The sequence below is a fragment of the Apostichopus japonicus genome, chromosome 22 (assembly GCF_037975245.1).
Source record: "Apostichopus japonicus isolate 1M-3 chromosome 22, ASM3797524v1, whole genome shotgun sequence".
NCBI lineage: Eukaryota > Metazoa > Echinodermata > Holothuroidea > Aspidochirotida > Stichopodidae > Apostichopus > Apostichopus japonicus.
In genome coordinates this window covers 14,897,077-14,919,416 of record NC_092582.1, presented here as the reverse complement: position 1 = coordinate 14,919,416, position 22,340 = coordinate 14,897,077, and the positions used below count along the sequence as shown (strand labels likewise).

General features: G+C 38.0%; 2 protein-coding genes across 2 annotated transcripts in view; both read right to left on the bottom strand.

Annotated features, from left to right (window-relative positions):
* Positions 1–10,468: 10,468 nt before the first annotated feature.
* The window catches only part of LOC139964036 (uncharacterized), a 12,163-nt gene continuing 291 nt past the window's right edge, over positions 10,469–22,340 (bottom strand). The window contains exons 1-2 of the mRNA XM_071965345.1: positions 21,939–22,340; positions 10,469–13,513 (exon numbers count right to left, since the gene is read on the bottom strand). The exon at positions 21,939–22,340 is cut by the window's right edge and continues 291 nt beyond it. Of these exons, the coding sequence (XP_071821446.1) occupies positions 12,478–13,513; positions 21,939–22,084 (1,182 nt within the window). The 5' untranslated portion in view covers positions 22,085–22,340 and the 3' untranslated portion in view covers positions 10,469–12,477. The remainder of the gene's footprint in view (positions 13,514–21,938) is intronic.
* Positions 17,046–18,523, bottom strand: LOC139964041 (uncharacterized). The gene has a single exon (XM_071965361.1). The coding sequence runs from the start codon at positions 18,406–18,408 to the stop codon at positions 17,794–17,796; it is 615 nt and encodes a 204-aa protein (XP_071821462.1). The 5' UTR covers positions 18,409–18,523; the 3' UTR covers positions 17,046–17,793.

Here is a 22,340-nt window from a genome sequence, read left to right as displayed (position 1 = left end):
CGATAAAAAACATCATAGAAGTATAAAAAATTGCATATTGTTGATAAAAATGAATCCATCTTCACATCACATCTTCACAAGTATGATTTTGAAGATTAGTAAACAATTTTGCTGCAAGTACCATTGCTTATATGCCATCTTTACAAATTTAACATTTCATAGCATATAAGACATTCATAAAAGCCCATTGATATCATTTTAGGCTTACATCATACTTGTTGATCTGTGACGCATCAAATGTGTAGGTACACATGTGTACATTAATGACATGTGTTGTAGGCAACCAATGATGGGTGTTTTAAAATGTGTTAACATATTCATTCGCAATTGATGGAAAGGGTCAAATTTTATGAGTAAGAATGTTTTAAGACAAAATGTGTGGATATGTGCCTAATTTTGTTTTTATTTCCATATTGATACAGTGATGTCTATTTATTATAGGCTATATAATGGAAAAAGAAGTTAACATCAACTTTGCCTCTGTTAAATTGAACTATGAAGTTATAAATATTGTATTTAAAAATATACTTGAAAATTTTGAAAAAGAAAAAAACCCATTCTTTTGTTATATTTTCGTGTCTCCTCGTAACTTATGCTTGAAAAAAACTAATATATATATATATATAACTTAGAAAGCATATCACAAGTCCGTAATTTCAAACATTGATATGTTTTTCTAAATTATGCTCCACGTTAGACCAAGGGGGTGCACAAGGGTGGCTCCCACCGTCCCTCGTCGGTGGGGAAATGAAGGACTTTCTAAGGGATGGGGTGGTCCTCGAAGCCGACTTTCTTGAAGAGGGGGGAAGAGGAATTTGATTTCGTCAATATGTAAAACCTGATAAGAAATACATATAATATTTGATACTAAAACAGTCAAATAATGGCCAATCAAGATGGAAATTAAAATAAGTGCAAAGCAGCTTCTCAACTGAGTTTATTTAATTGTCTTTCTTCAACGAGACACATACCGAACCATCATTATTTTACAATGTCCCTGATAGTTTCATACACTATTTTGCTTGTTCACCCCAAGTTTGACCTTCGTAATCTTAGCCACCCTGCTTGGAGGGGGGGGGGGGGGATGACATGGACCGAGGAAGAGGTGTACAGGAAGGAGATATCTGCCCCTCTTAGGCCTCTTCTCCCCTTTAAGAAATTTTTATCTGATTCAGGGTGCTTAGTGGCAGAATGGTGTAATATTTTGCACATTTTTCCTACAGATATTGGCAATTTCCCCCCACCCCCGGAAATTTTAGGCGACCCTCCAACCTATTTTGGCGACCCTAAAGAGGATCGCTACCCCCATAATGAATGCTATAACGATGATTGATACCTTCCCAAAACGTATATGAAAACTCATACTCCGATTAGGGAGGTAAGTACGGAAGCTTGAAAGTGCCATCAACATAAGAAAACTATGCACCAATAAGTCAACATTTTTCACTAAATTGTTTAGATTACAAGATAATATCTTATCAAAAATCAGGAAAATGTTGGATTGTTCAGTTGCTTTAACTGAGCAATTGAACATTTTTCTGCAAAATGTTTAATTGTTCATTTCATTCCAATTGAGCAATTTTCTGTAAAATGTTTAATTGACAACTAATCGAATCTCGTCAATTTAACTATTTTCTACGGAAGTTTAAAAGTGCCATCAACATAAGAAAACTTTGCCTCAATAAGTCAACATTCTGCAGTGAATTGTTTAGATAACAAGATAATATCATATCAAAAATCAGAAAAATGTTGGATAACTCAGTTGCTTTAACTGAGCAATTGAGCATTTTTCTGCAAAATGTTTAATTGACAACTTATCACTGAGATCTCGTCAATTCAACATTTTTCTGAAAAATGTTCAATTTTTCAATTCATTCCAACTGAGTAATTTAACAATTTTACAACAATTAAACATTTTGCAGATTTTTTTTGTTTTGTTGCTAGTACTAATGAAATTTTGCAGAATACATTAACACCAATCATTAATATACCGTTGATATTTAACGTCGTAAACATTAAACATGGGAAAATTTTGATAACTACATCAATTCTCTCAACGCCCAAAACACCCTCAGTATAGTTTAATTCAGAGTAATTAGCACTGTGTAAGGTCGTTGCGAATAATGCGGAACTATACGTTTTGGGAGCATTCCAATGTTTCTAGTAGGGGTTTGTGAGCACTAAAAAGATTAAAAACTCTTAGACGGTTATAAATATAACAAGGTAATTTAGTACCATAATCTACACATTGTGTTATTGATTGCTGTTGAGTCATTGGGAAAACAATGTTATATCAACTTGACATTATACAAAAAATGACTTTTTAAACTATTTAGTAACAAATAGACAGTAACCCATCCACAAACATTGACTGTGAGAAATAAAACACAGCATTGTAAGAAAACTAAGTGACGAACTGCGTTATTCCCAATTTTTCACGATTTAAATATTGGTTTGTTAGTAAATGTACATAGAATGTTTACTATACTGATAATCTGTCATAGCTTGATTGTGCGCACTTATCAAGGTAAAGCCATGCATGTACAATGTACAGATGAGACGAAAATGTAGATGAAGCTATCACTGCATATCTTACAAAGCTTGTCATTGGACATTCATAAAGACTGTCCTAAATTTAGTCCAATCACCATGAATTTAGCATAATTGGAAATGGAGTTTCGTCATCTTTTCTTATTTGAGAGGTCGAATGATTGATTGTTTTGTTAAAGGAACACAATCTTCCTTTCAATTGAAATACCCTCAATTTATCGGTGACACGGGATAAAATACACTATTAATGTGTTGATGAATTGAAAGGCAATTGAGAAAAGTGGGAGGGAAGGGTGGTTCTAAACGCCGTAAACGGTGTTAATAACGAAAATGGTTTAACGAAAAAAGTTTATCTACTTTTTACAACAAAGTCGGTGGATTACTGAGATATGGCGAAAGAAATTATATTCATAAATTTTCTGGCGACTGAACTTGACAACTACAACCAATATTGCTGAAGATTTTTCTGTATGTGAGGTGAAAACCGCACCTCCATAACATTTTGTATCGCAAAGACATGTTCTCCCCCTTTGTGATAGTTTGAAAATGCACTGACCAAAACAGCAGAATTTGATGATGTCACCTGGACAAATCAGCTAAAAATGTCTTTGTTTTTCTTTACATAATTTGTCACACATTTTTGCACATACAAAAAGAATATTTCTACAAAAAAAAAATTCCAAGTAAAGACATAAGCGTACGGGACCATTTCAGTTTGGGGCAGAAATTTTTGTGCCTGAAAGTTCCCGTGACACTATCTAAGCGGAGCGCCACCATCGGTTGGCGCGTAGCGTACAAGAAAACTTTTGGCCAAAAATGCCTCTCAGATTGCCGGAAACGGCACTCCTGAGGCCTTGCAAGTTGCATCTAAACATTCTTTATTTTATAATCTCACGTTTTTTACACTTCCCCAAAAATTTGGTAAATTAGAAGAAGAAAAAATGGTATAATTACTTTGAAGGGGAAAAATAGGACAGTATATTTTTTAAGCTCCTATTTAGTTACCGTATTTATTATTTTAACACAGTGCTCAGCTACCTCCAGAAAAAACATACATTGTTCGCTGTGTCGGGTGAGACTGCAATTTGTCTCGCAAAAAAGTATAAAATATAACAAAGAATATGATAAACCTGTACGTACTTCTAGGCTTGTAGGCACCCCCCCCCCTCCCCACCATCCATGAAAAAGAAAATGTTTCTTATATACACTCATGTCGGGGATGTCCAGGTATTATTAAAAAAAAAAAATGATCGTGCAAAAAGCGTGGTAGCCCAGATGAGCTGCGCTTACGGTGGTGTTACACGGAAATATTCGGGCATCATGATGCTAAATAAAGAAAATCATGGAATTGTCGGGCAAAAATTTGAAAAAGATTCGGACAAGCTACTGCATATTTATATATATATATATATATATATATATATATATATATATATATATATATATATAAATATATATATATATATATTTATATATATATATATATATATATATATATATATATATATATATATATATATATATATATATATATATATATATATATATATATACCGAACGCCTGAAATCAGTATTCCCAGAATTACCTGTCATCGCTTTTAAAAGACCCAGCAACCTACGGGATATCTTAGTTCGGGCATCCTTTCGGGATGACACCCCATTAGGGGAAAGCAAACCAGAAACTACAGGATCATCGCCCTGTACACAAGATTGCAAAACGTGCTTACTTGTCGATTCGACCGGGGCCTTTCAGAGCAACCAAACCAAACGCACGTTCCAAATTCGGCACAAAATTAACTGCCTATCCAAAAATGTCATTTACCTCATCTACTGCAATATTTGTAACTTACAATACATTGGAGAGTCAAAAAACACTCTTAGAATGAGAATGACACAACATAGATCGGCGATCAAAACAAAAAAGATCTACCAACCTGTTGCAAATCACTTCAATCTCCAAAATCATTCAATTGAGAATTTGCGTGTTATTGCCATTGACCAGAACGATTCTTGGACAGATAAATCTAGGAAAGCGAAAGAAAATTTCTGGGAACTAAACCTAAAGACCACGGCACCATTCGGTTTAAACATCAGAAACGATTTGCCGTCCCAGATAAACCAAAACAATTCCTTTACAATTACGACGGAATCGGATTAAAATAATCCGACGCGGATTAAAATAATCCGAATTTCTAAAACTTCTGCTCAATTCAGCAGAAATCATTAAGTCGCTTTGCCTTTACAACCATGCCGACATCTCCTCTATAAAACAGTTTCAATTCCTGCTACGGTACTCCTTGTCACTTTCGGTGATCATGCACTGAAGAAGAGCTAGTTTTGCTCGAAAGCTCTGCAAAAACCAAACATTGGCTGTTTTACTTCCAATCACCTACCTAATTCAATTATTGTATCTCACTCGAGATCCAGCCTTTCTCTAAATGCAGCATAGTTGTTTAACAGTTTTTTCCGTTATTCCTATATATATATATATATATATATATATATATATATATATATATTTTCCCTCTTAGGCTGCCCGAATTTTTCAGGACTTTTGCCCGAATCTCTTGTCCTCTGGAAATTTGGGGGGGGGGGGGCAGTCTGATACAGTTGGAATAGTTGCTTATCTGTCAAAGTTCTCCATACTCATAGGCGTACGAGGCGGGGGGGGGGGGCAGACTGGCAAGTATAAATCAACAACAACCTTTCAATGACGATCATCACATACCCCACCCCCTCCTCTTACTTCATGGAATAGTTGAAGGTTTAGCCAGTAAAAACAGGTTTCATTCAACCAACCATAGTTTTAATGGAAATACTCAATTGCATGATGGTAAACGGATAAAAGGTATAGCGTGTAAGTGTAACTGCAGAAACGAATCGGGAGGTTATACATTCCCTTGATATCCGGAGCAAAATCGGTTTTCATTAATTGTTCTTATAACGATTTAAACGTACCTGGTGGTTGTCGAAACAAGTTAGAAGAGCATAGTATTTAAGAAATGCTTTGCACTTTATACGTTACCATATTTCCTAGACACTAACCACCCACGTGATTTTAGCCACGCCTCCTTTAGGCTAGCGCACCAGTTTTTTAAATTACTTATAATACGTATTTTTTTACAAGCTTTATATTTCTTTTTCTTCGATAATACTTGACTTTATTTGGCCTTTGTCACCTTCCGCGTGAAATAAAGGAAGTACTTAGAATGTATACTTGCGCAATTTGAAAGAAAACAGGTGACAACTGCACCAAATCACGTGGCACAGAGTATACACACGGTAAAAGTTACTTCATTTGGTCGGTTCTGGACCACGTAGCTCTCCAAGCCGGTATTATTCACGTTAACTGCATTGCGAAACGTAGTGTCGTCTTTCCGATTACAAACTCTGGCTCGTATCAAGTTAATATTCATAAATATTGTTAAATGTTGGCTCACTCTTTCCACAATAATAGGCCTATATATGTTGAATACACAAACTATTTACTCTCAACATGAACCGCCCAGCGGAACTTGTCAACGTCACGGGCAAAACGGCGCTTATATGAAGTAAAAACAAGATACTTTTTAAGAAAAAGTCACCCAGGAAAGAACCTGGGCACGAAAACCAAACTACCAAACGACTGATCCGCTCTCAGCCCCAGTCCCCTTGCATCGGGACTGTGACTGTGTGATCATCGTCAGGTGTGCATCACCTTTCCCGAAGGGAACAAGATATCCACACCAAAATAAAGCCTTAGCATAACAAAAATTTCTCACGTCAATCAATTGGCCAAAACATAGACAACTTAGAGATAGATGTGAATTATTTAACCGCTTCTTTCCATTAGGTTGAAGTGAAGTATAGGCTAACACACCCCGACATCTCAAACCTTTCTGTATATGAAAAAAACCTACAATGTAAAAAGTATGCCCTAGTGTTGTTAGTTAAATTCAACTGTTAGTTAAATTCAAAACAAGACCGACTACGTAATCACAAGTGCAGGCACAGCTTGCTTTATACTGCCTAGTACTACACATGCTAGCATTACGTAATTATTAAAAGACCTAAAAGATTATTAAAAGTGCGCAACACATTCCGATGATCAAAGTTAGGCTGTTTCAAGAAATGCGCTTACTTTTCTACACAAGTGGGTAACCATGTCCACATAATAGTCATTAACGTACTTAACGATATTTCACAAAGTACTAAAGGAGCATAAATATTCATAAAACCTTGTTTGATGACACCATTATAATCACAGGTTAGGATACAATATCCTATAGAAAAAACGGTATTTCTATGGACTAAATAACTTCCTACGCATGCGTACTTTACCGTCCAAGAAACACCAACATCAACCACAACAACAAGAAAGAAAGATAAAGTGTTTCAAGGACATTTGCCATGATGACATTACAACCACCCACCACTGTGGTCCATTTTCTATCATACAGGAATTTGCATATGCTTTATGCTAATAATTTTGATTAAGCGCTTAGGCCGAGAGAAGGCACCCATGATTTTAGAAGGGTCAGACTATCCGTTTGTGTCATGTAACTATAACGTGATGTAGTCGCTACGCTGTCGACACTTATTTAATTGCGGTGAAACATATCCAAATGGTATATAACCATTCGACAAGCAATAAATTATGCTACATTATAGGTTATGAATCACTGAAAACCCTGCCCAACACCCCCCCCCCCCCTCCCAACCATTACCACCATCATCACACTGTGCAACAACCTGTCTCTCTCTCGCCCAGGTGATTGTGAAACCAAGCCTTCAAAAGACATCCGCAAGAAACATGATTACAAAATTTATCTGGTAATGATCATCTTATTTCCGTTGTGGAACTCAGGTGTCCAGACAAATGACCTCATATTGTTAAAACATACATTATATACGCCCGATATCTTAAACGAGCGCAACAGTTATTTTAATAACGGATGTCTTTGACAACTGAATAAATATTTTTCAGCAAATATGATGGAATATTTAAATTAAAATATACATATAAAAAAATAGCCATATATATTGACGAACGTTTTACGTCCCCCCCCCCCCCAACACCTTTTTTTCTTTACATATACTTCCAAATCAGTTTGCCTCACATATTCTTTAGTTCTTTATATATATATATATGTATATATATATATATATATATATATATATATATATATATATATATATATATATATGATAGATGGCATTAATTCCAGGTGAAGAGTGCTCAATATACCTGGGTATAGAGCTGGATAGGTATAAATAGTGTACACTCGTACAAAGTTTACGCTATCACTCGAGTTTCATGCTTCTTCGCAATCGTCAGATAGCTAATGATCAGGTTGTCTGTCTGTAGCGTGGTGCTGTTATTTTTTCCGTTTTTTTCTATGTCGACACTTTGACAAAAGCTCAGTTCTTTTGTTCAGCAGATTTTGGTTTCTCAGCCGAAGTATTTCCACCTTCTCCTCAATACAGAGATTACATTGATCCGATGTACGCATTAGTGTATTAGATTCTCGGATTATTTTCCACGTGATGCTAAAATCTTTGCTTTGCTTTTTGAGCTCCCAGACGTATTTTGATAGTTCTGTTTCCTTCGCGTGTCTTTCGTGGTTGAGTGATTTTTTGTGATTGTTGTACCTTAGTTTGAACGGCCCCCCTGATAATCCAACGTAAGTCTTTTGTTCGCCCTCCGATGTTACGTCCGCTCTGTATATTACTGCCTCGGTCAGACATTTACCTCCGAGGGGGCAGGCCTGCTTGTCCCTGCAGTTGCATTTTCTCTCACTTGCGTCTGGTTTTTCGTTGCTGATAATCTTGCTGTTGTGTGATCTAATGATTGATTTTATGTTCTTGGTGCAGCTGTAGCTTATCTTAAGCGTATTTCTGTTGAAGATTTTCCGGAGTTTGTGTGTTGGGGGAAAATGCTTCTGTATAAGTCTTAGAAAAGTTGCTCCTATGTTTGTTTTCACTGCTTTGCTGAAGGGGGGTTGAACCAAATGATTTTCCTTCCACGGTTTGGGGGTTTAGTGCGTGTTGTTTCGGTCGGTGTGAAATTGATGGGTTCTGCATAGCCGCTTCTTTTCAGGGCTTCTCTGTAGAGTGGGGCGGCTTGGTCGAACGTATCTTTGTCTGATGATAGTGATGAGATGCGCTTGCTGATGGAAGTGGGTATCTGTTTGGTGATTGAGGGCGGGTGGTTGGATTGTGCATTGATGTATGTCGGTTCGTTGTTAGGCTTTCTGTATGGTTTGTACTTTCCGGTGTTGAGGTTTAGATTGACATCCAGGTAATTTACCGCTTTGAGGTTTGTTTCCACTGTTATTCGTAGGCCGAAATTTCCAAAGATTTCGGTAAGCTGCTTCCTTACACGGTCTGCTTGTCTGCCGGAAAGACTTCGTAGCACAGCTAGGCCGTCGTCGCGGTAGAGGCCGACATTTTCGATGTGTAGCTTGCTTTGCAGGGTTGACAGTATGTACAGGCCAATAAGCTCGCATATTTCAGCCCCGTCATATGAACCCATTGTGACATCAAAGGCGTTGTTGGTGTCTTTTTTCAGCCATGGTCTTCCCGTGTTGTCGTAGAGCAGCGATTTTCTGGCGTGTTTGATTGCTTCAAGCATTGCCTCACTTATCTTTGTAAACTGCTTAGCCCACGTGAGGGCTTCGTTTAGCAAAGTCTCGGAGATCGACGGGTAGAAGTCTATGATGTCAAAGACTATGAAGGTTAGTTCGTGCTTGTTGGGTAGGTCCTTGAACCACTTAAGTACAGAGGTTGTATTGCGCCATTGGTTGACTTTTGTGGCTTGCCTTAAGTCCTCATTGATCCTGTCCATCATATGCTTGCTTACTTTCCCCATTTCAGTTTTTGAGGGGTTGATGAGTCGGCATTTGGGGTTATTCTCGAAATTTTCCTTGTGATCTTTCAAAGTGACAAAAGCAGGAGACTTCTTTGTTTCGTTTATCCTCTCACTGATTTTTAATTTCCTGGCGATAGCTTGAAATTCATCATCAATTTTTCTTGTTGCGTGGGGGCTTGCTAGCTTGTAGGTTTTTGTAATGATCGTGCTTGCATTTTCCGGCAGACAAGCAGACCGTGTAAGGAAGCAGCTTACCGAAATCTTTGGAAAACAAACATAGGAGCAACTTTTCTAAGACTTATACAGAAGCATTTTCCCCCAACACACAAACTCCGGAAAATCTTCAACAGAAATACGCTTAAGATAAGCTACAGCTGCACCAAGAACATAAAATCAATCATTAGATCACACAACAGCAAGATTATCAGCAACGAAAAACCAGACGCAAGTGAGAGAAAATGCAACTGCAGGGACAAGCAGGCCTGCCCCCTCGGAGGTAAATGTCTGACCGAGGCAGTAATATACAGAGCGGACGTAACGTCGGAGGGCGAACAAAAGACTTACGTTGGATTATCAGGGGGGCCGTTCAAACTAAGGTACAACAATCACAAAAAATCACTCAACCACGAAAGACACGCGAAGGAAACAGAACTATCAAAATACGTCTGGGAGCTTAAAAAGCAAAGCAAAGATTTTAGCATCACGTGGAAAATAATCCGAGAATCTAATACACTAATGCGTACATCGGATCAATGTAATCTCTGTATTGAGGAGAAGGTGGAAATACTTCGGCTGAGAAACCAAAATCTGCTGAACAAAAGAACTGAGCTTTTGTCAAAGTGTCGACATAGAAAAAAACGGAAAAAATAACAGCACCACGCTACAGACAGACAACCTGATCATTAGCTATCTGACGATTGCGAAGAAGCATGAAACTCGAGTAATAGCGCAAACTTTGTACGAGTGTACACTATTTATACCTATATATATATATATATATATATATATATATATATATATATATATATATATTATATATTATTTCTTATATTATATTTTGCAAACGCAAGGGAGGTGATAAATTCATTCCTTTTTGTCAAGACAACTAACTATATACATAGCCTACATCTGGATTAATGCCACGGCGTAGAATGAACGCAAAAACATGGTTTTCATTAATCAACATGGAGTTTGAAGTTGGATTTGATGTTAATATAATTTGGACAGGGTAAGACTAGGAGTTTGAACCGACAACATATTGTGAAGTAATTAACACACACACATCAACAGATGTATTAAGTTATGGTTGATTTCCTGTATGGTGTATGTTTGATAAATCTTAATTGTGGGATGATAGATATCATCGTCGAAAGATTCATCAAGCATTTCATAAAATGAAGATTCTTTAAACAAGATATTAATTATTATTGCAATACATTGGCCGTGAGTGACCCCTGCGTACATATAAGAAGGCTATAATATTCATGATTTTCACCAGAGATGTTAAACGTAATGATAATTAAGATAATGATATAGTGATAGACCTTTCATATATGTGGTACGCAATAATACACACGTGTATTTTAAGTATTCTTGTGCATATAAGAAAGGACAGAGTAACAGAAGGAAAAACCATAATATGGAGGAAAACATTATGATATTAAATTATATAAATATATAAATTTTTTGGTTTTCTACTTGGGGAGGCGGCAGACTATTCCACTGATAGGCAGAAGAACACTGAAAGCAGGTTGATGATTAGACGATATTGCTCTGAAGTAGGAGGAACAAAAACACCACTACTAATAATAATCAGCAGGTATGTTTACGACGCTTAAGCGACCACAAATGTGGGAGAAAATCCACAAGGGCTTATGGATTACAACTAATACACGTCGGGTGGCTTCCAATTCAATATTTAAACTCAAATTTGGAATCTCTTTAATTAAGAAAGTCATTTCTGATGGGAAAACTATACATTGCTCTTAGATAATAAAAAAAAGCCCCCCTCACTATGACCCGGCCGGGAATCGGACCCGGAACCTCCCGATTGCTAGGCCTCATTGTTCCATTTGCCATCGCTTATGTATGTAGGTATCTTTTATTTAGATCCTCCTGCAAGCAGGAACTCGCGAAGAAGCCTCATTGGCTTATCAAAGCCGCAAGCTGACCGAAGTCAGTCTCTTACATTCATATTTAACGTCCATGATTATGAATTGTCAATTGTTAACAACTCTGTAACTGGACGACATACATTAATCTGGGAGTGACTCGAACCGGGGACCTTATGATTGAAAGGCACCGGCGTTAACCACTGAGCTAATACTCCTATATCCACTCGGCCACAGAACCGGTATACTGTATAGTACAAGAGCACTGGTAGCGAGCTGGGGTACATATCCGTGGACAAGATTCTGTAAGAAGGTGGGCGTGGCAAGATCATGGATGCATTTGAAAGTTATATGAGTAGAATTTTGAAATTGATGCGCCCTTCAACAGGTAGTGTTGAAACATTTTGTATGCGTGCTATATTGAAACACGAAAACTTCCCAAAATGATCGTATCTGTTCATTTTAATTTCGAAAATATTCGGAGAGAGCGTATTAATTTCTATTGTTAGGCCTAATGATCATTAGATGGTTTATGACGGAAGCAGAAGTTGGAGAAAAATAGAGGGCGTCTGACATTAATTGCTTGGCTGGATTCATTGTATAGCCCCTTTAACACAGTATATCCGTGGGTAACATGCCATGACCCGAAACAAAGGAATTATATAACCTTATAAGTGTCTTCCGTAAATAAACAACATTTTCATTAATATTAAATAAAATAAATGAATGATCGAAACCCGTTTAACTGACATTTTTAAACTGATTAAAATTTTGAATCTACCCGTTTGGGAATGAACCGTTCAAAGTAGAATTATATTCTGTCGGTGTACCTACAAGCACCGCCTACCGGTAAAGAAAATATGATACGATGATGACATGATACTGGTTACAGACTGACGTGCCCAAGAACAGTCAATTGAGAGGTGCATGACCCCAAAACTAGACGGATTTCCAATAGGATCTCTCTCAATGAAACTTCTTTCGCACAAGTATTTGTTTCTCAAAAATCTCCTTTGCTTTTCTGTAAAGTAAAATATCCGGACGGAGTGATTTCCTTATTTTAGCATTTATCATCAAACTTCTTTTCGCTTCCTCTTTTATTCTGTGTAGATTCTCGTCAGTTTCTGTTCTCCTCCTCGTCGTAGGACCTACATTGAATCTGAAACCGCTACAGGTATCATGAAAGGAGAGATTAAAGGCATCTTGAAATAATTCTAAACTCTCCTCGTACCTCTCTGTTATCCCAATCACAGCAAATATAGAATCCATTTTCTTCAGTAGATAAGCAATCAACCTATCTTTATCCTTCTCCGACGATGAATGCAAGTTCTTCTTGCATCGCCAACCGTGATCGTTACTAGCGGCTTCAAGTTTCGATGATGACGTAATGTTATAACAAGTAGTCTGGTACGTGAGCTGGCGAAAGAATAGACTGCCTACATTTAGCACATACTCTTCGATAGTTTTATTGGTACAAGAATTGGCAGTCTCTCCGCCACCTTTACAAAAGAAATATTGCGAAACCGCTCTGTCGTACGGCTCCCTAACGACGGTGTAGTACGCGCAAGTTCGATGCGTTGGCATGCGTGCACAGGTACCGAGGCTGACGTCACCAGCCACGAGGTCAAATCTAGTGTCTTCGTATGCGCCATTCAATAAGTCTTCCTCAAATTGTGTTCGAGTCTCTTTCCAAAGGAAAGGTGATATTGTTAAATTTTCGTTCTCGGCCATGGTGACGAGACATTTCTTAATAGTTGTGCCTCCACTTTTGGGATTGTGTAAAAATGCAGGAAGTGGATCCCTGTACTGTGTTACTGGTATGTCCGTCAGATATACATTAGGGACGGATCTGGGGAAGCGAGGAAGCACCAACTTAACCTTTTCGAACGGCTTTTCATCTGCTCCGGATTTTCCCGTTGTTTCGGGAAACTGAACACCATTTTGCCGCCTTCTTACGATGACGTCAAACCTAAATGTAGACGACTGTTTGCCAGGATTCGATCTGTAATTTGATAAAATGAATTTAAAAAAAAAATATATCAACACCGTTGGCTTAGGATTGCTATATTCCTAAGTAAAAGAGAACCCTTAATAGTTTTCAGCCAGCGGAAATACCACCATGAGTCCCAAAACTTGTCAACGGTTTACATTAGTAATAAAAAAATTAGCCGGTATATGTATAGTCAAAACTGAACAGTTTTTGTCGGGCGTCTTGGGCTTGGGGGATGGGGGTTAGGGGAGGGGCGGGTATCCAGTGGGTCGATTTTGAGACCGACAGCTTTTTCCTTTTTGATACCGATTAAAGTGACCGGCCGAGCAACCTTTTAAAATTTCAACCAGGCTACAAAGGTGGCCATTTTTTCAAAATTACAGCTATATACCTAGACGCACGAGTATACTAAGTATTTCCGATTCTGTACGCTGTTATTGGCTGGAGGGCTGGGGCGCGGCGAAGTCTCCGGAAGCTGCATCATTTTCAGATAGTTCTTGACCTGTGCTAGCGATTTTACACGTCAGAAAGAGGAATTCTTTATCATGTGTATTATTCATTTTATTTAATGATATTTTACTTAAGTGGAATTAATTCTACTTAATTAGAATAGATGTGTACGTGTTAAAACGGCTTGCCATGGGAACCTCAGGTGGGACATTTTCAGCTTTCAGATATTTTATGTTCACAGAGTGTGTTTTGAAAGCACGAAAGCACAATAGGATGTATTTGAAAGCTTCAGCGGGTTTTCACAGGCAGTGTACTATAGTATTATTATACGTCAATGCTTTGTTTTACAATCGTTTTTGCTTGCTTATTGACTTATGTCATCGAAATAACGTTGATTCATCTATCTGAACTAGTCCATCCAGTGATAATTGTCTTCAAGAAGCAAATTGCCACCAAGTTATATTTAATCCGCGACATAATAAACCATCATTGAACGGAAGCAATTATTCGTCGTTGCTCTCTGGTTTGGAGGGAGGTGGTTACAGTGAGAAGGGGGGGGGGGGGAGTGAGGAGTGCAAGAGGGATGTAAGGTATTTAAGGAATAACTCAACTGGTTTTCTTAAAGTAGTATTCCAATGACAGTTAATGTAACACTTACCTTAAAGAAAAAATATTTCACACAGTTATTATAGTTATAAACATAAAAATAAAAATAAAACACAAACTGGTAAATACATTAGACATTATATGACTAAACAAGTAGTATAGAGGGCCCCGGATTGCACCGGTGCAATCCCAATTTTGGATGTATCTTGATTGTCATAAGAGATGTACCCCCCAGATCGCACCCGTGCAATCCCAACTTGTGATGTACCCCCGGAAAGATGTAGCCATTATGATGGCACCCGTACAATTCCAACTTGTGATGTACCCCCGGTAAGATGTAGCAACTTTGATCGCACACAGTACAATCCCAACGTGTTATCGACTGAGATTGCCTGTCACTGAGATGTATCCATCAATGATCACACACACAGTACAATCCCAATTTGTTATCAGTTGAGATTTTCTGTCACTGAGATGTAGCCATCAATGATCACACCCGTGCAATCCTACTTTGTAACGGACCAAAATTCCCGATAATTGAGATGTAGCCACCAATGATTGCACCCGTGCAATCCCAATTTTTTATCAGTTGAGATTTTCTATCACTGAGATGTAGCCATCAATGATCTCACCCGTGCAATCCTACTTTGTAACGTACCCAGGTTCCCTGTAACTGAGATGTAGCCACCAAAGATCGCCCACAGTCCTAGGTCATTCCCGACCATGATTGGATTTACGATGATATCTATTGATATATGTATATATGTATTGATCGCCCACCAGTACGGTACCTATATGAGGTCGCATGATAGTATCTTAAGCAGGTTTATTTGAAATCATATTCTTGATAGTTTTCAGCAATGAGACAGGGAAGAAATTCGTAATTCGAGAGGTAAATTAGTATAGGCCCACAGTTTTGGTATATTAATGGAATATTATATTTGGATATCCGAATCGTTTAAGACTTGTTCAATATACTATAATATAGCTACTGATATATATTCGTGAAGTGAACGAATGTGAAATTCTTTGTCTCCTATAACTCAGTCAACGCGTGTGGGTTTTAACGTTTTAAGAACGAGCAACATTTTCCCATTATATTCCATGAACCAGCATATTATTGGAAACATTTTAGCGATATTCTAGTAAGATTAATTGAGGGGGAGGAAGAAGGTCTAAGTGTTTAAATTGATTAAAGGCAATATGCCATGCTGTTGAACAAAGCCTGCGTGAAATTGCCACGTACAGAATGGTCACTTGAATACCGGTAACGAATAAAAGGGGGGAAATGACCAGAATGTTTCCTCTTTAATCCTAGTTCCTTTAGTGATAATCTAAGCGCAGGCATCGGCTATTGCATTAAAACGATCAGCATACTTATTTTAGGTCGCTGAATTTTTATCTGTATGTTTAATGGTACTCGATAACATGGATAACGAATAAGCCCTCGCTCATTAAGAAAATAATAATTATGACTGGTAGGTAGATGTCTAATTGTAATACCCTTTGTGTTCATGATCACAACGAGACCAGCGTATATTTAGTATCCTGGACACGCCTTATGTATAACAAAGAGTTCGTTAGTTTATGAACTGAAAGAGATTGATCAAATTTAACGGCTATTTTTAGGGCCACTGAATAATCCAGAAAGAGCGAGCCTTCCTCCGTTAAACATGCAATCTGTGTCTTTGTGTCTATTTTGTATTGATTTGTTTTTACCCGTTTTCGTAACGTGCATATTCACTAAGGATGAATCTCCAAAAAGAGGATATCTCCAATTTGACGGTCTGGTTTTATTCACGGTAAGCAGGCGCATATATTTAGGAAAGAGATAATAAACTTGCATGCTTTGAAAGTTTTGTCTTTGGCTTTTTTTTTTATTTATTTATTTTTTGCTTCACTTTAAAAACACGCATTTTCGTTAAGTCGTCACTCGATTAGATAGGAGCTTCATTTCGTCATGACAGACTGGTACTGTCATGAGGAGGGGTAAAAGTGCGTTGTTTAGATCACACCCTTAACTGTGATGAGCACGCGAGCACAAAATGAGTGACTCAAAGAGCAATGTTGTTTAGATGAGCAATTGAGCAAGTGCTCATATTAGAATAGGCAACAAGAAAAACGCATGATATGGTTTATGTCATGAGCACGCGAGCATTAAATGAGTGACTCAAAGAGTAAATGAGCACACCGTGAGCAACGCGAGCACAAAATGAGTGACTCAAAGAGTAAAAGAGCACACCGTGAGCAACGCGAGCATGAAATGAGTGACTCAAAGAGCAAAAGAGCACACCGTGAGCAAAGAGCACACCGTGAGCAACGCGAGCATAAAATGAGTGACTCAAAGAGCAAAAGAGCACACCGTGAGCAAAAGAGCACACCGTGAGCATAAAATGAGTGACTCAAAGAGCAAAAGAGCACACCGTGAGCAAAAGAGTCGTTTAGATGAGCAATTGAACACGTGCTCATATCAGAATAGGCAAAAAAAAAGGACGCTTGGTTGACCCTATACACTGGACATGTGGAAAACCTTATATTTTGAATACAAAGTCGAGTCAAAATGAAAAGAAAGCGATGTTTCTACAGTTTTTTATTTATTTATTATTTTATTTAATGAATTTGTGCAACATTCCGCCAACCAATAAAATACTGGTGATATAAATAGCAGTGATATCTTTAGTGCATCACTACTTTGGTTCCCATAACGGTGAGGAGACTGAAGGAACCCGTTCCGACAAACCTCATTTCGAATAATTCATTATACCAGTATTTTTTGTTTTGACATTTGAACAACAACAAAACTTCAGAGTAAGCACGAGAAGTTATGAACCGTCAATATTCAAATGATGATTCTTCAAAGATACAAATATGGATTTATGAAGTCATATACATCTCGATTATTATGGTGACCCTTATCAGTAAACCTTCCTACGATATCTTCATATTTTGTCTACGACTCCGATGTAAGAGATAATACAAATAGTAATGTCCACACACGTGAGAGTTTAACGATTGTAATGGCCGTGTGTCGTAACGAACAACTTCGTTTAGAAGAAACCGTGCACTGCCTGGTACAGTTGTGGGTTGTCGGCCAAATGAATCAAAATATTCCACGACGGTGCGGCCTTGTGACACAAACAAGCACGCCTAGGTGTTTTGTGATGCTATACGATACGAAACCTTTGTTATTTCTTTCTTCAGATCGATCGTATAGTCACCCACGTCTCTTCGACAACTTACACATCGTTGTCATCCTCCTCCTCATCATCATCACTTTCGTATTTGTTCTTCAGGCCATGACGTAAAACCTTCGTCATGGCCTTATTGAGTTGGATCAAGGTCATCCAAGTTTCTACCGCATCGTACACATTATCACCCTCCTCCTCCTTGTCACTCTCGTCTTTGTTCTTCAGTCCATGATGTAATATCTTTGACATTGCCTTATTGAGTTCGAGCAAGTGCATCCAAGTCTCCACAGCATCATACGTGCGTTCACCATCCTCGTCATCGTGATCGTCACCATCATCATCCTCACTACCACTACTGCCAGTACCGTCTGATGTTTCAATCGGCTCATCCGAACTATTATTTTCATTACTTCCCTCAGTATCCACCAGGTCATTGTCTTCTTCACTGTGGTCATCGGTCGAATCACTTTCACGATGTTTGTATTTCACACCGACACGACGCGTATTCACATAACGCTCTTTACCATTCACACCGTCAGTGTCATCCTCGCTGTCAGTAATCATTCCCGCCTTTTGATTACTAGCGTGAATGTTAGATTCATGTCGACGAAGATTGAAATGACGGTTAAATTCTTTATTGCATATTTTACAAAGAAATCTCATCTTGTGAGGGTTTACTTCTTGGTGTCATTCGATGCAATGAGAGCTTTTAAACAAAAATTTGAATGATATACTTTTTGAATATATCAATATGAGCACGTGCTCAATTGCTCATCTAAACGACTCTCTTTTGCTCACGGTGTGCTCTTTTGCTCTTTGAGTCACTCATTTTATGCTCACGGTGTGCTCTTTTGCTCACGGTGTGCTCTTTTGCTCTTTGAGTCACTCATTTTATGCTCGCGTTGCTCACGGTGTGCTCTTTGCTCACGGTGTGCTCTTTTGCTCTTTGAGTCACTCATTTCATGCTCGCGTTGCTCACGGTGTGCTCTTTTACTCTTTGAGTCACTCATTTTGTGCTCGCGTTGCTCACGGTGTGCTCATTTACTCTTTGAGTCACTCATTTAATGCTCGCGTGCTCATGACATAAACCATATCATGCGTTTTTCTTGTTGCCTATTCTAATATGAGCACTTGCTCAATTGCTCATCTAAACAACATTGCTCTTTGAGTCACTCATTTTGTGCTCGCGTGCTCATCACAGTTAAGGGTGTGATCTAAACAACGCACTTTTACCCCTCCTCATGACAGTACCAGTCTGTCATGACGAAATGAAGCTCCTATCTAATCGAGTGACGACTTAACGAAAATGCGTGTTTTTAAAGTGAAGCAAAAAATAAATAAATAAAAAAAAAAGCCAAAGACAAAACTTTCAAAGCATGCAAGTTTATTATCTCTTTCCTAAATATATGCGCCTGCTTACCGTGAATAAAACCAGACCGTCAAATTGGAGATATCCTCTTTTTGGAGATTCATCCTTAGTGAATATGCACGTTACGAAAACGGGTAAAAACAAATCAATACAAAATAGACACAAAGACACAGATTGCATGTTTAACGGAGGAAGGCTCGCTCTTTCTGGATTATTCAGTGGCCCTAAAAATAGCCGTTAAATTTGATCAATCTCTTTCAGTTCATAAACTAACGAACTCTTTGTTATACATAAGGCGTGTCCAGGATACTAAATATACGCTGGTCTCGTTGTGATCATGAACACAAAGGGTATTACAATTAGACATCTACCTACCAGTCATAATTATTATTTTCTTAATGAGCGAGGGCTTATTCGTTATCCATGTTATCGAGTACCATTAAACATACAGATAAAAATTCAGCGACCTAAAATAAGTATGCTGATCGTTTTAATGCAATAGCCGATGCCTGCGCTTAGATTATCACTAAAGGAACTAGGATTAAAGAGGAAACATTCTGGTCATTTCCCCCCTTTTATTCGTTACCGGTATTCAAGTGACCATTCTGTACGTGGCAATTTCACGCAGGCTTTGTTCAACAGCATGGCATATTGCCTTTAATCAATTTAAACACTTAGACCTTCTTCCTCCCCCTCAATTAATCTTACCAGAATATCGCTAAAATGTTTCCAATAATATGCTGGTTCATGGAATATAATGGGAAAATGTTGCTCGTTCTTAAAACGTTAAAACCCACACGCGTTGACTGAGTTATAGGAGACAAAGAATTTCACATTCGTTCACTTCACGAATATATATCAGTAGCTATATTATAGTATATTGAACAAGTCTTAAACGATTCGGATATCCAAATATAATATTCCATTAATATACCAAAACTGTGGGCCTATACTAATTTACCTCTCGAATTACGAATTTCTTCCCTGTCTCATTGCTGAAAACTATCAAGAATATGATTTCAAATAAACCTGCTTAAGATACTATCATGCGACCTCATATAGGTACCGTACTGGTGGGCGATCAATACATATATACATATATCAATAGATATCATCGTAAATCCAATCATGGTCGGGAATGACCTAGGACTGTGGGCGATCTTTGGTGGCTACATCTCAGTTACAGGGAACCTGGGTACGTTACAAAGTAGGATTGCACGGGTGAGATCATTGATGGCTACATCTCAGTGATAGAAAATCTCAACTGATAAAAAATTGGGATTGCACGGGTGCAATCATTGGTGGCTACATCTCAATTATCGGGAATTTTGGTCCGTTACAAAGTAGGATTGCACGGGTGTGATCATTGATGGCTACATCTCAGTGACAGAAAATCTCAACTGATAACAAATTGGGATTGTACTGTGTGTGTGATCATTGATGGATACATCTCAGTGACAGGCAATCTCAGTCGATAACACGTTGGGATTGTACTGTGTGCGATCAAAGTTGCTACATCTTACCGGGGGTACATCACAAGTTGGAATTGTACGGGTGCCATCATAATGGCTACATCTTTCCGGGGGTACATCACAAGTTGGGATTGCACGGGTGCGATCTGGGGGGTACATCTCTTATGACAATCAAGATACATCCAAAATTGGGATTGCACCGGTGCAATCCGGGGCCCTCTATACTACTTAAACAACACAAACACTTTCACTGAATTGCCGTGATGACGTCATTCCCTCTGCTGTTGTATCCACACAAAATCCCACTAAATGTGATATTTGTTTTTTAAATATATTTGCCATAGAAACTACTATAAGACAGAGGCTTTGGTTTTGACCTTTACGGATGCAGATAATTTCCATCAGTTTTGTGAATTGATCATGCATCTTCAGTTATAGGGAAATGCACCGAAGGCTATAAATTAGTGATATGATATTCACTACTAAAGTTCTAAAGGAAACTAAAGTTGAATTATTCGATACTATGTTAACATATTATGAAACAAACAACAACAGCAAAACAGCAATCCAGAGTTCATGTTAGCTTAAACGAGAGGTGAATTTACATTTTTTAGTATTTCAGATATATCGGAACATGAAATTGAATGAAAATTTCTAAAAGGTTTCCATTGGTGACTTACTTTTTCACAGAATTATAACACTTTATAAGACAATTATAAGGATTGTGGATTTAGAAGATTATGGGAACTAGTCGGCTTAAATTTATGAAGCAATATTGTTCTAATTTAAATCCAGAGATAGACCCTATGATTTTTATATTTTTATATTCAAGACGTTTGCAACAGATTCTGTGTAGTCGGTTGAAAATATAGATCTTGTCCATAAATACAGGTATGTGAAAAACTTACTCTGCTAGCAAAACAACGTAAATGGACCTAGAGAGAAGCTTATAGATAGCTCCTTTAACATGTACAAAAATGACCAATTTTCATTGTCTTACGTAAATACATTCCAGAACTGTTGTTCCAAAACTAATATGCGTGTATCGTACTTCGCACAAAAAATGGTACACCAATGACCCTTTCTTGTACGCATGAACAGGGGAGAGGGGAGAGGGGAGGGGGTGCATGCCAGATAATAGTGTAACCCACAGAGTAGTGAGTCATATATATGCTCCAAACCCCTCCCTTGCGAATTGGAGACGAATTTTACCCCATGCATGGAGTTTAAATAATTAGGGCAACATTGTCAAATTTCACAATTGTGAGTAGCCTAGCCTATTGATTTACGACTATACTTTTCCGGTATTTCTTCCCGTCTTAAAAAAAAGTCAACATTGACAAACAACTCACCTTGGGAAAATGCTGCTGAACTTGGTATTTCGAAGAGGTGTATTTTGTGCTTGGTCCTTTATCCTTGATGTTACTAACAAAACGATCGTTCCGACACAAACTGATAACAGGAAGGATGCACAATGGCCTTTAAAATATGATCGCATGTTTATAATATGTTATACCGAATAAACAATGTACGGAAAGCGAAATATTAAAGAAAAATTATGACAGGGTTTTGAAGCAGACTTATACCTAGCCTATATGTCAGCTTATGGAAGGATGCGTTCAAATTTATGAATTTGGCCTGATCAGTTTGATGATCAGAAACTTATATACCATTAGGCCTAGTCCCTCATGCACGTGTGATTGCCTTATAGCGTCGTAAAATAACCGACTTCCCGGCCACTGTGTTTGTTGTTG

What these genes read in the sequence shown, in the direction of transcription:
- LOC139964041 (XM_071965361.1), bottom strand. Translation starts at nt 18,408, where the DNA reads ATGAGATTTCTTTGTAAAATATGCAATAAAGAATTTAACCGTCATTTC.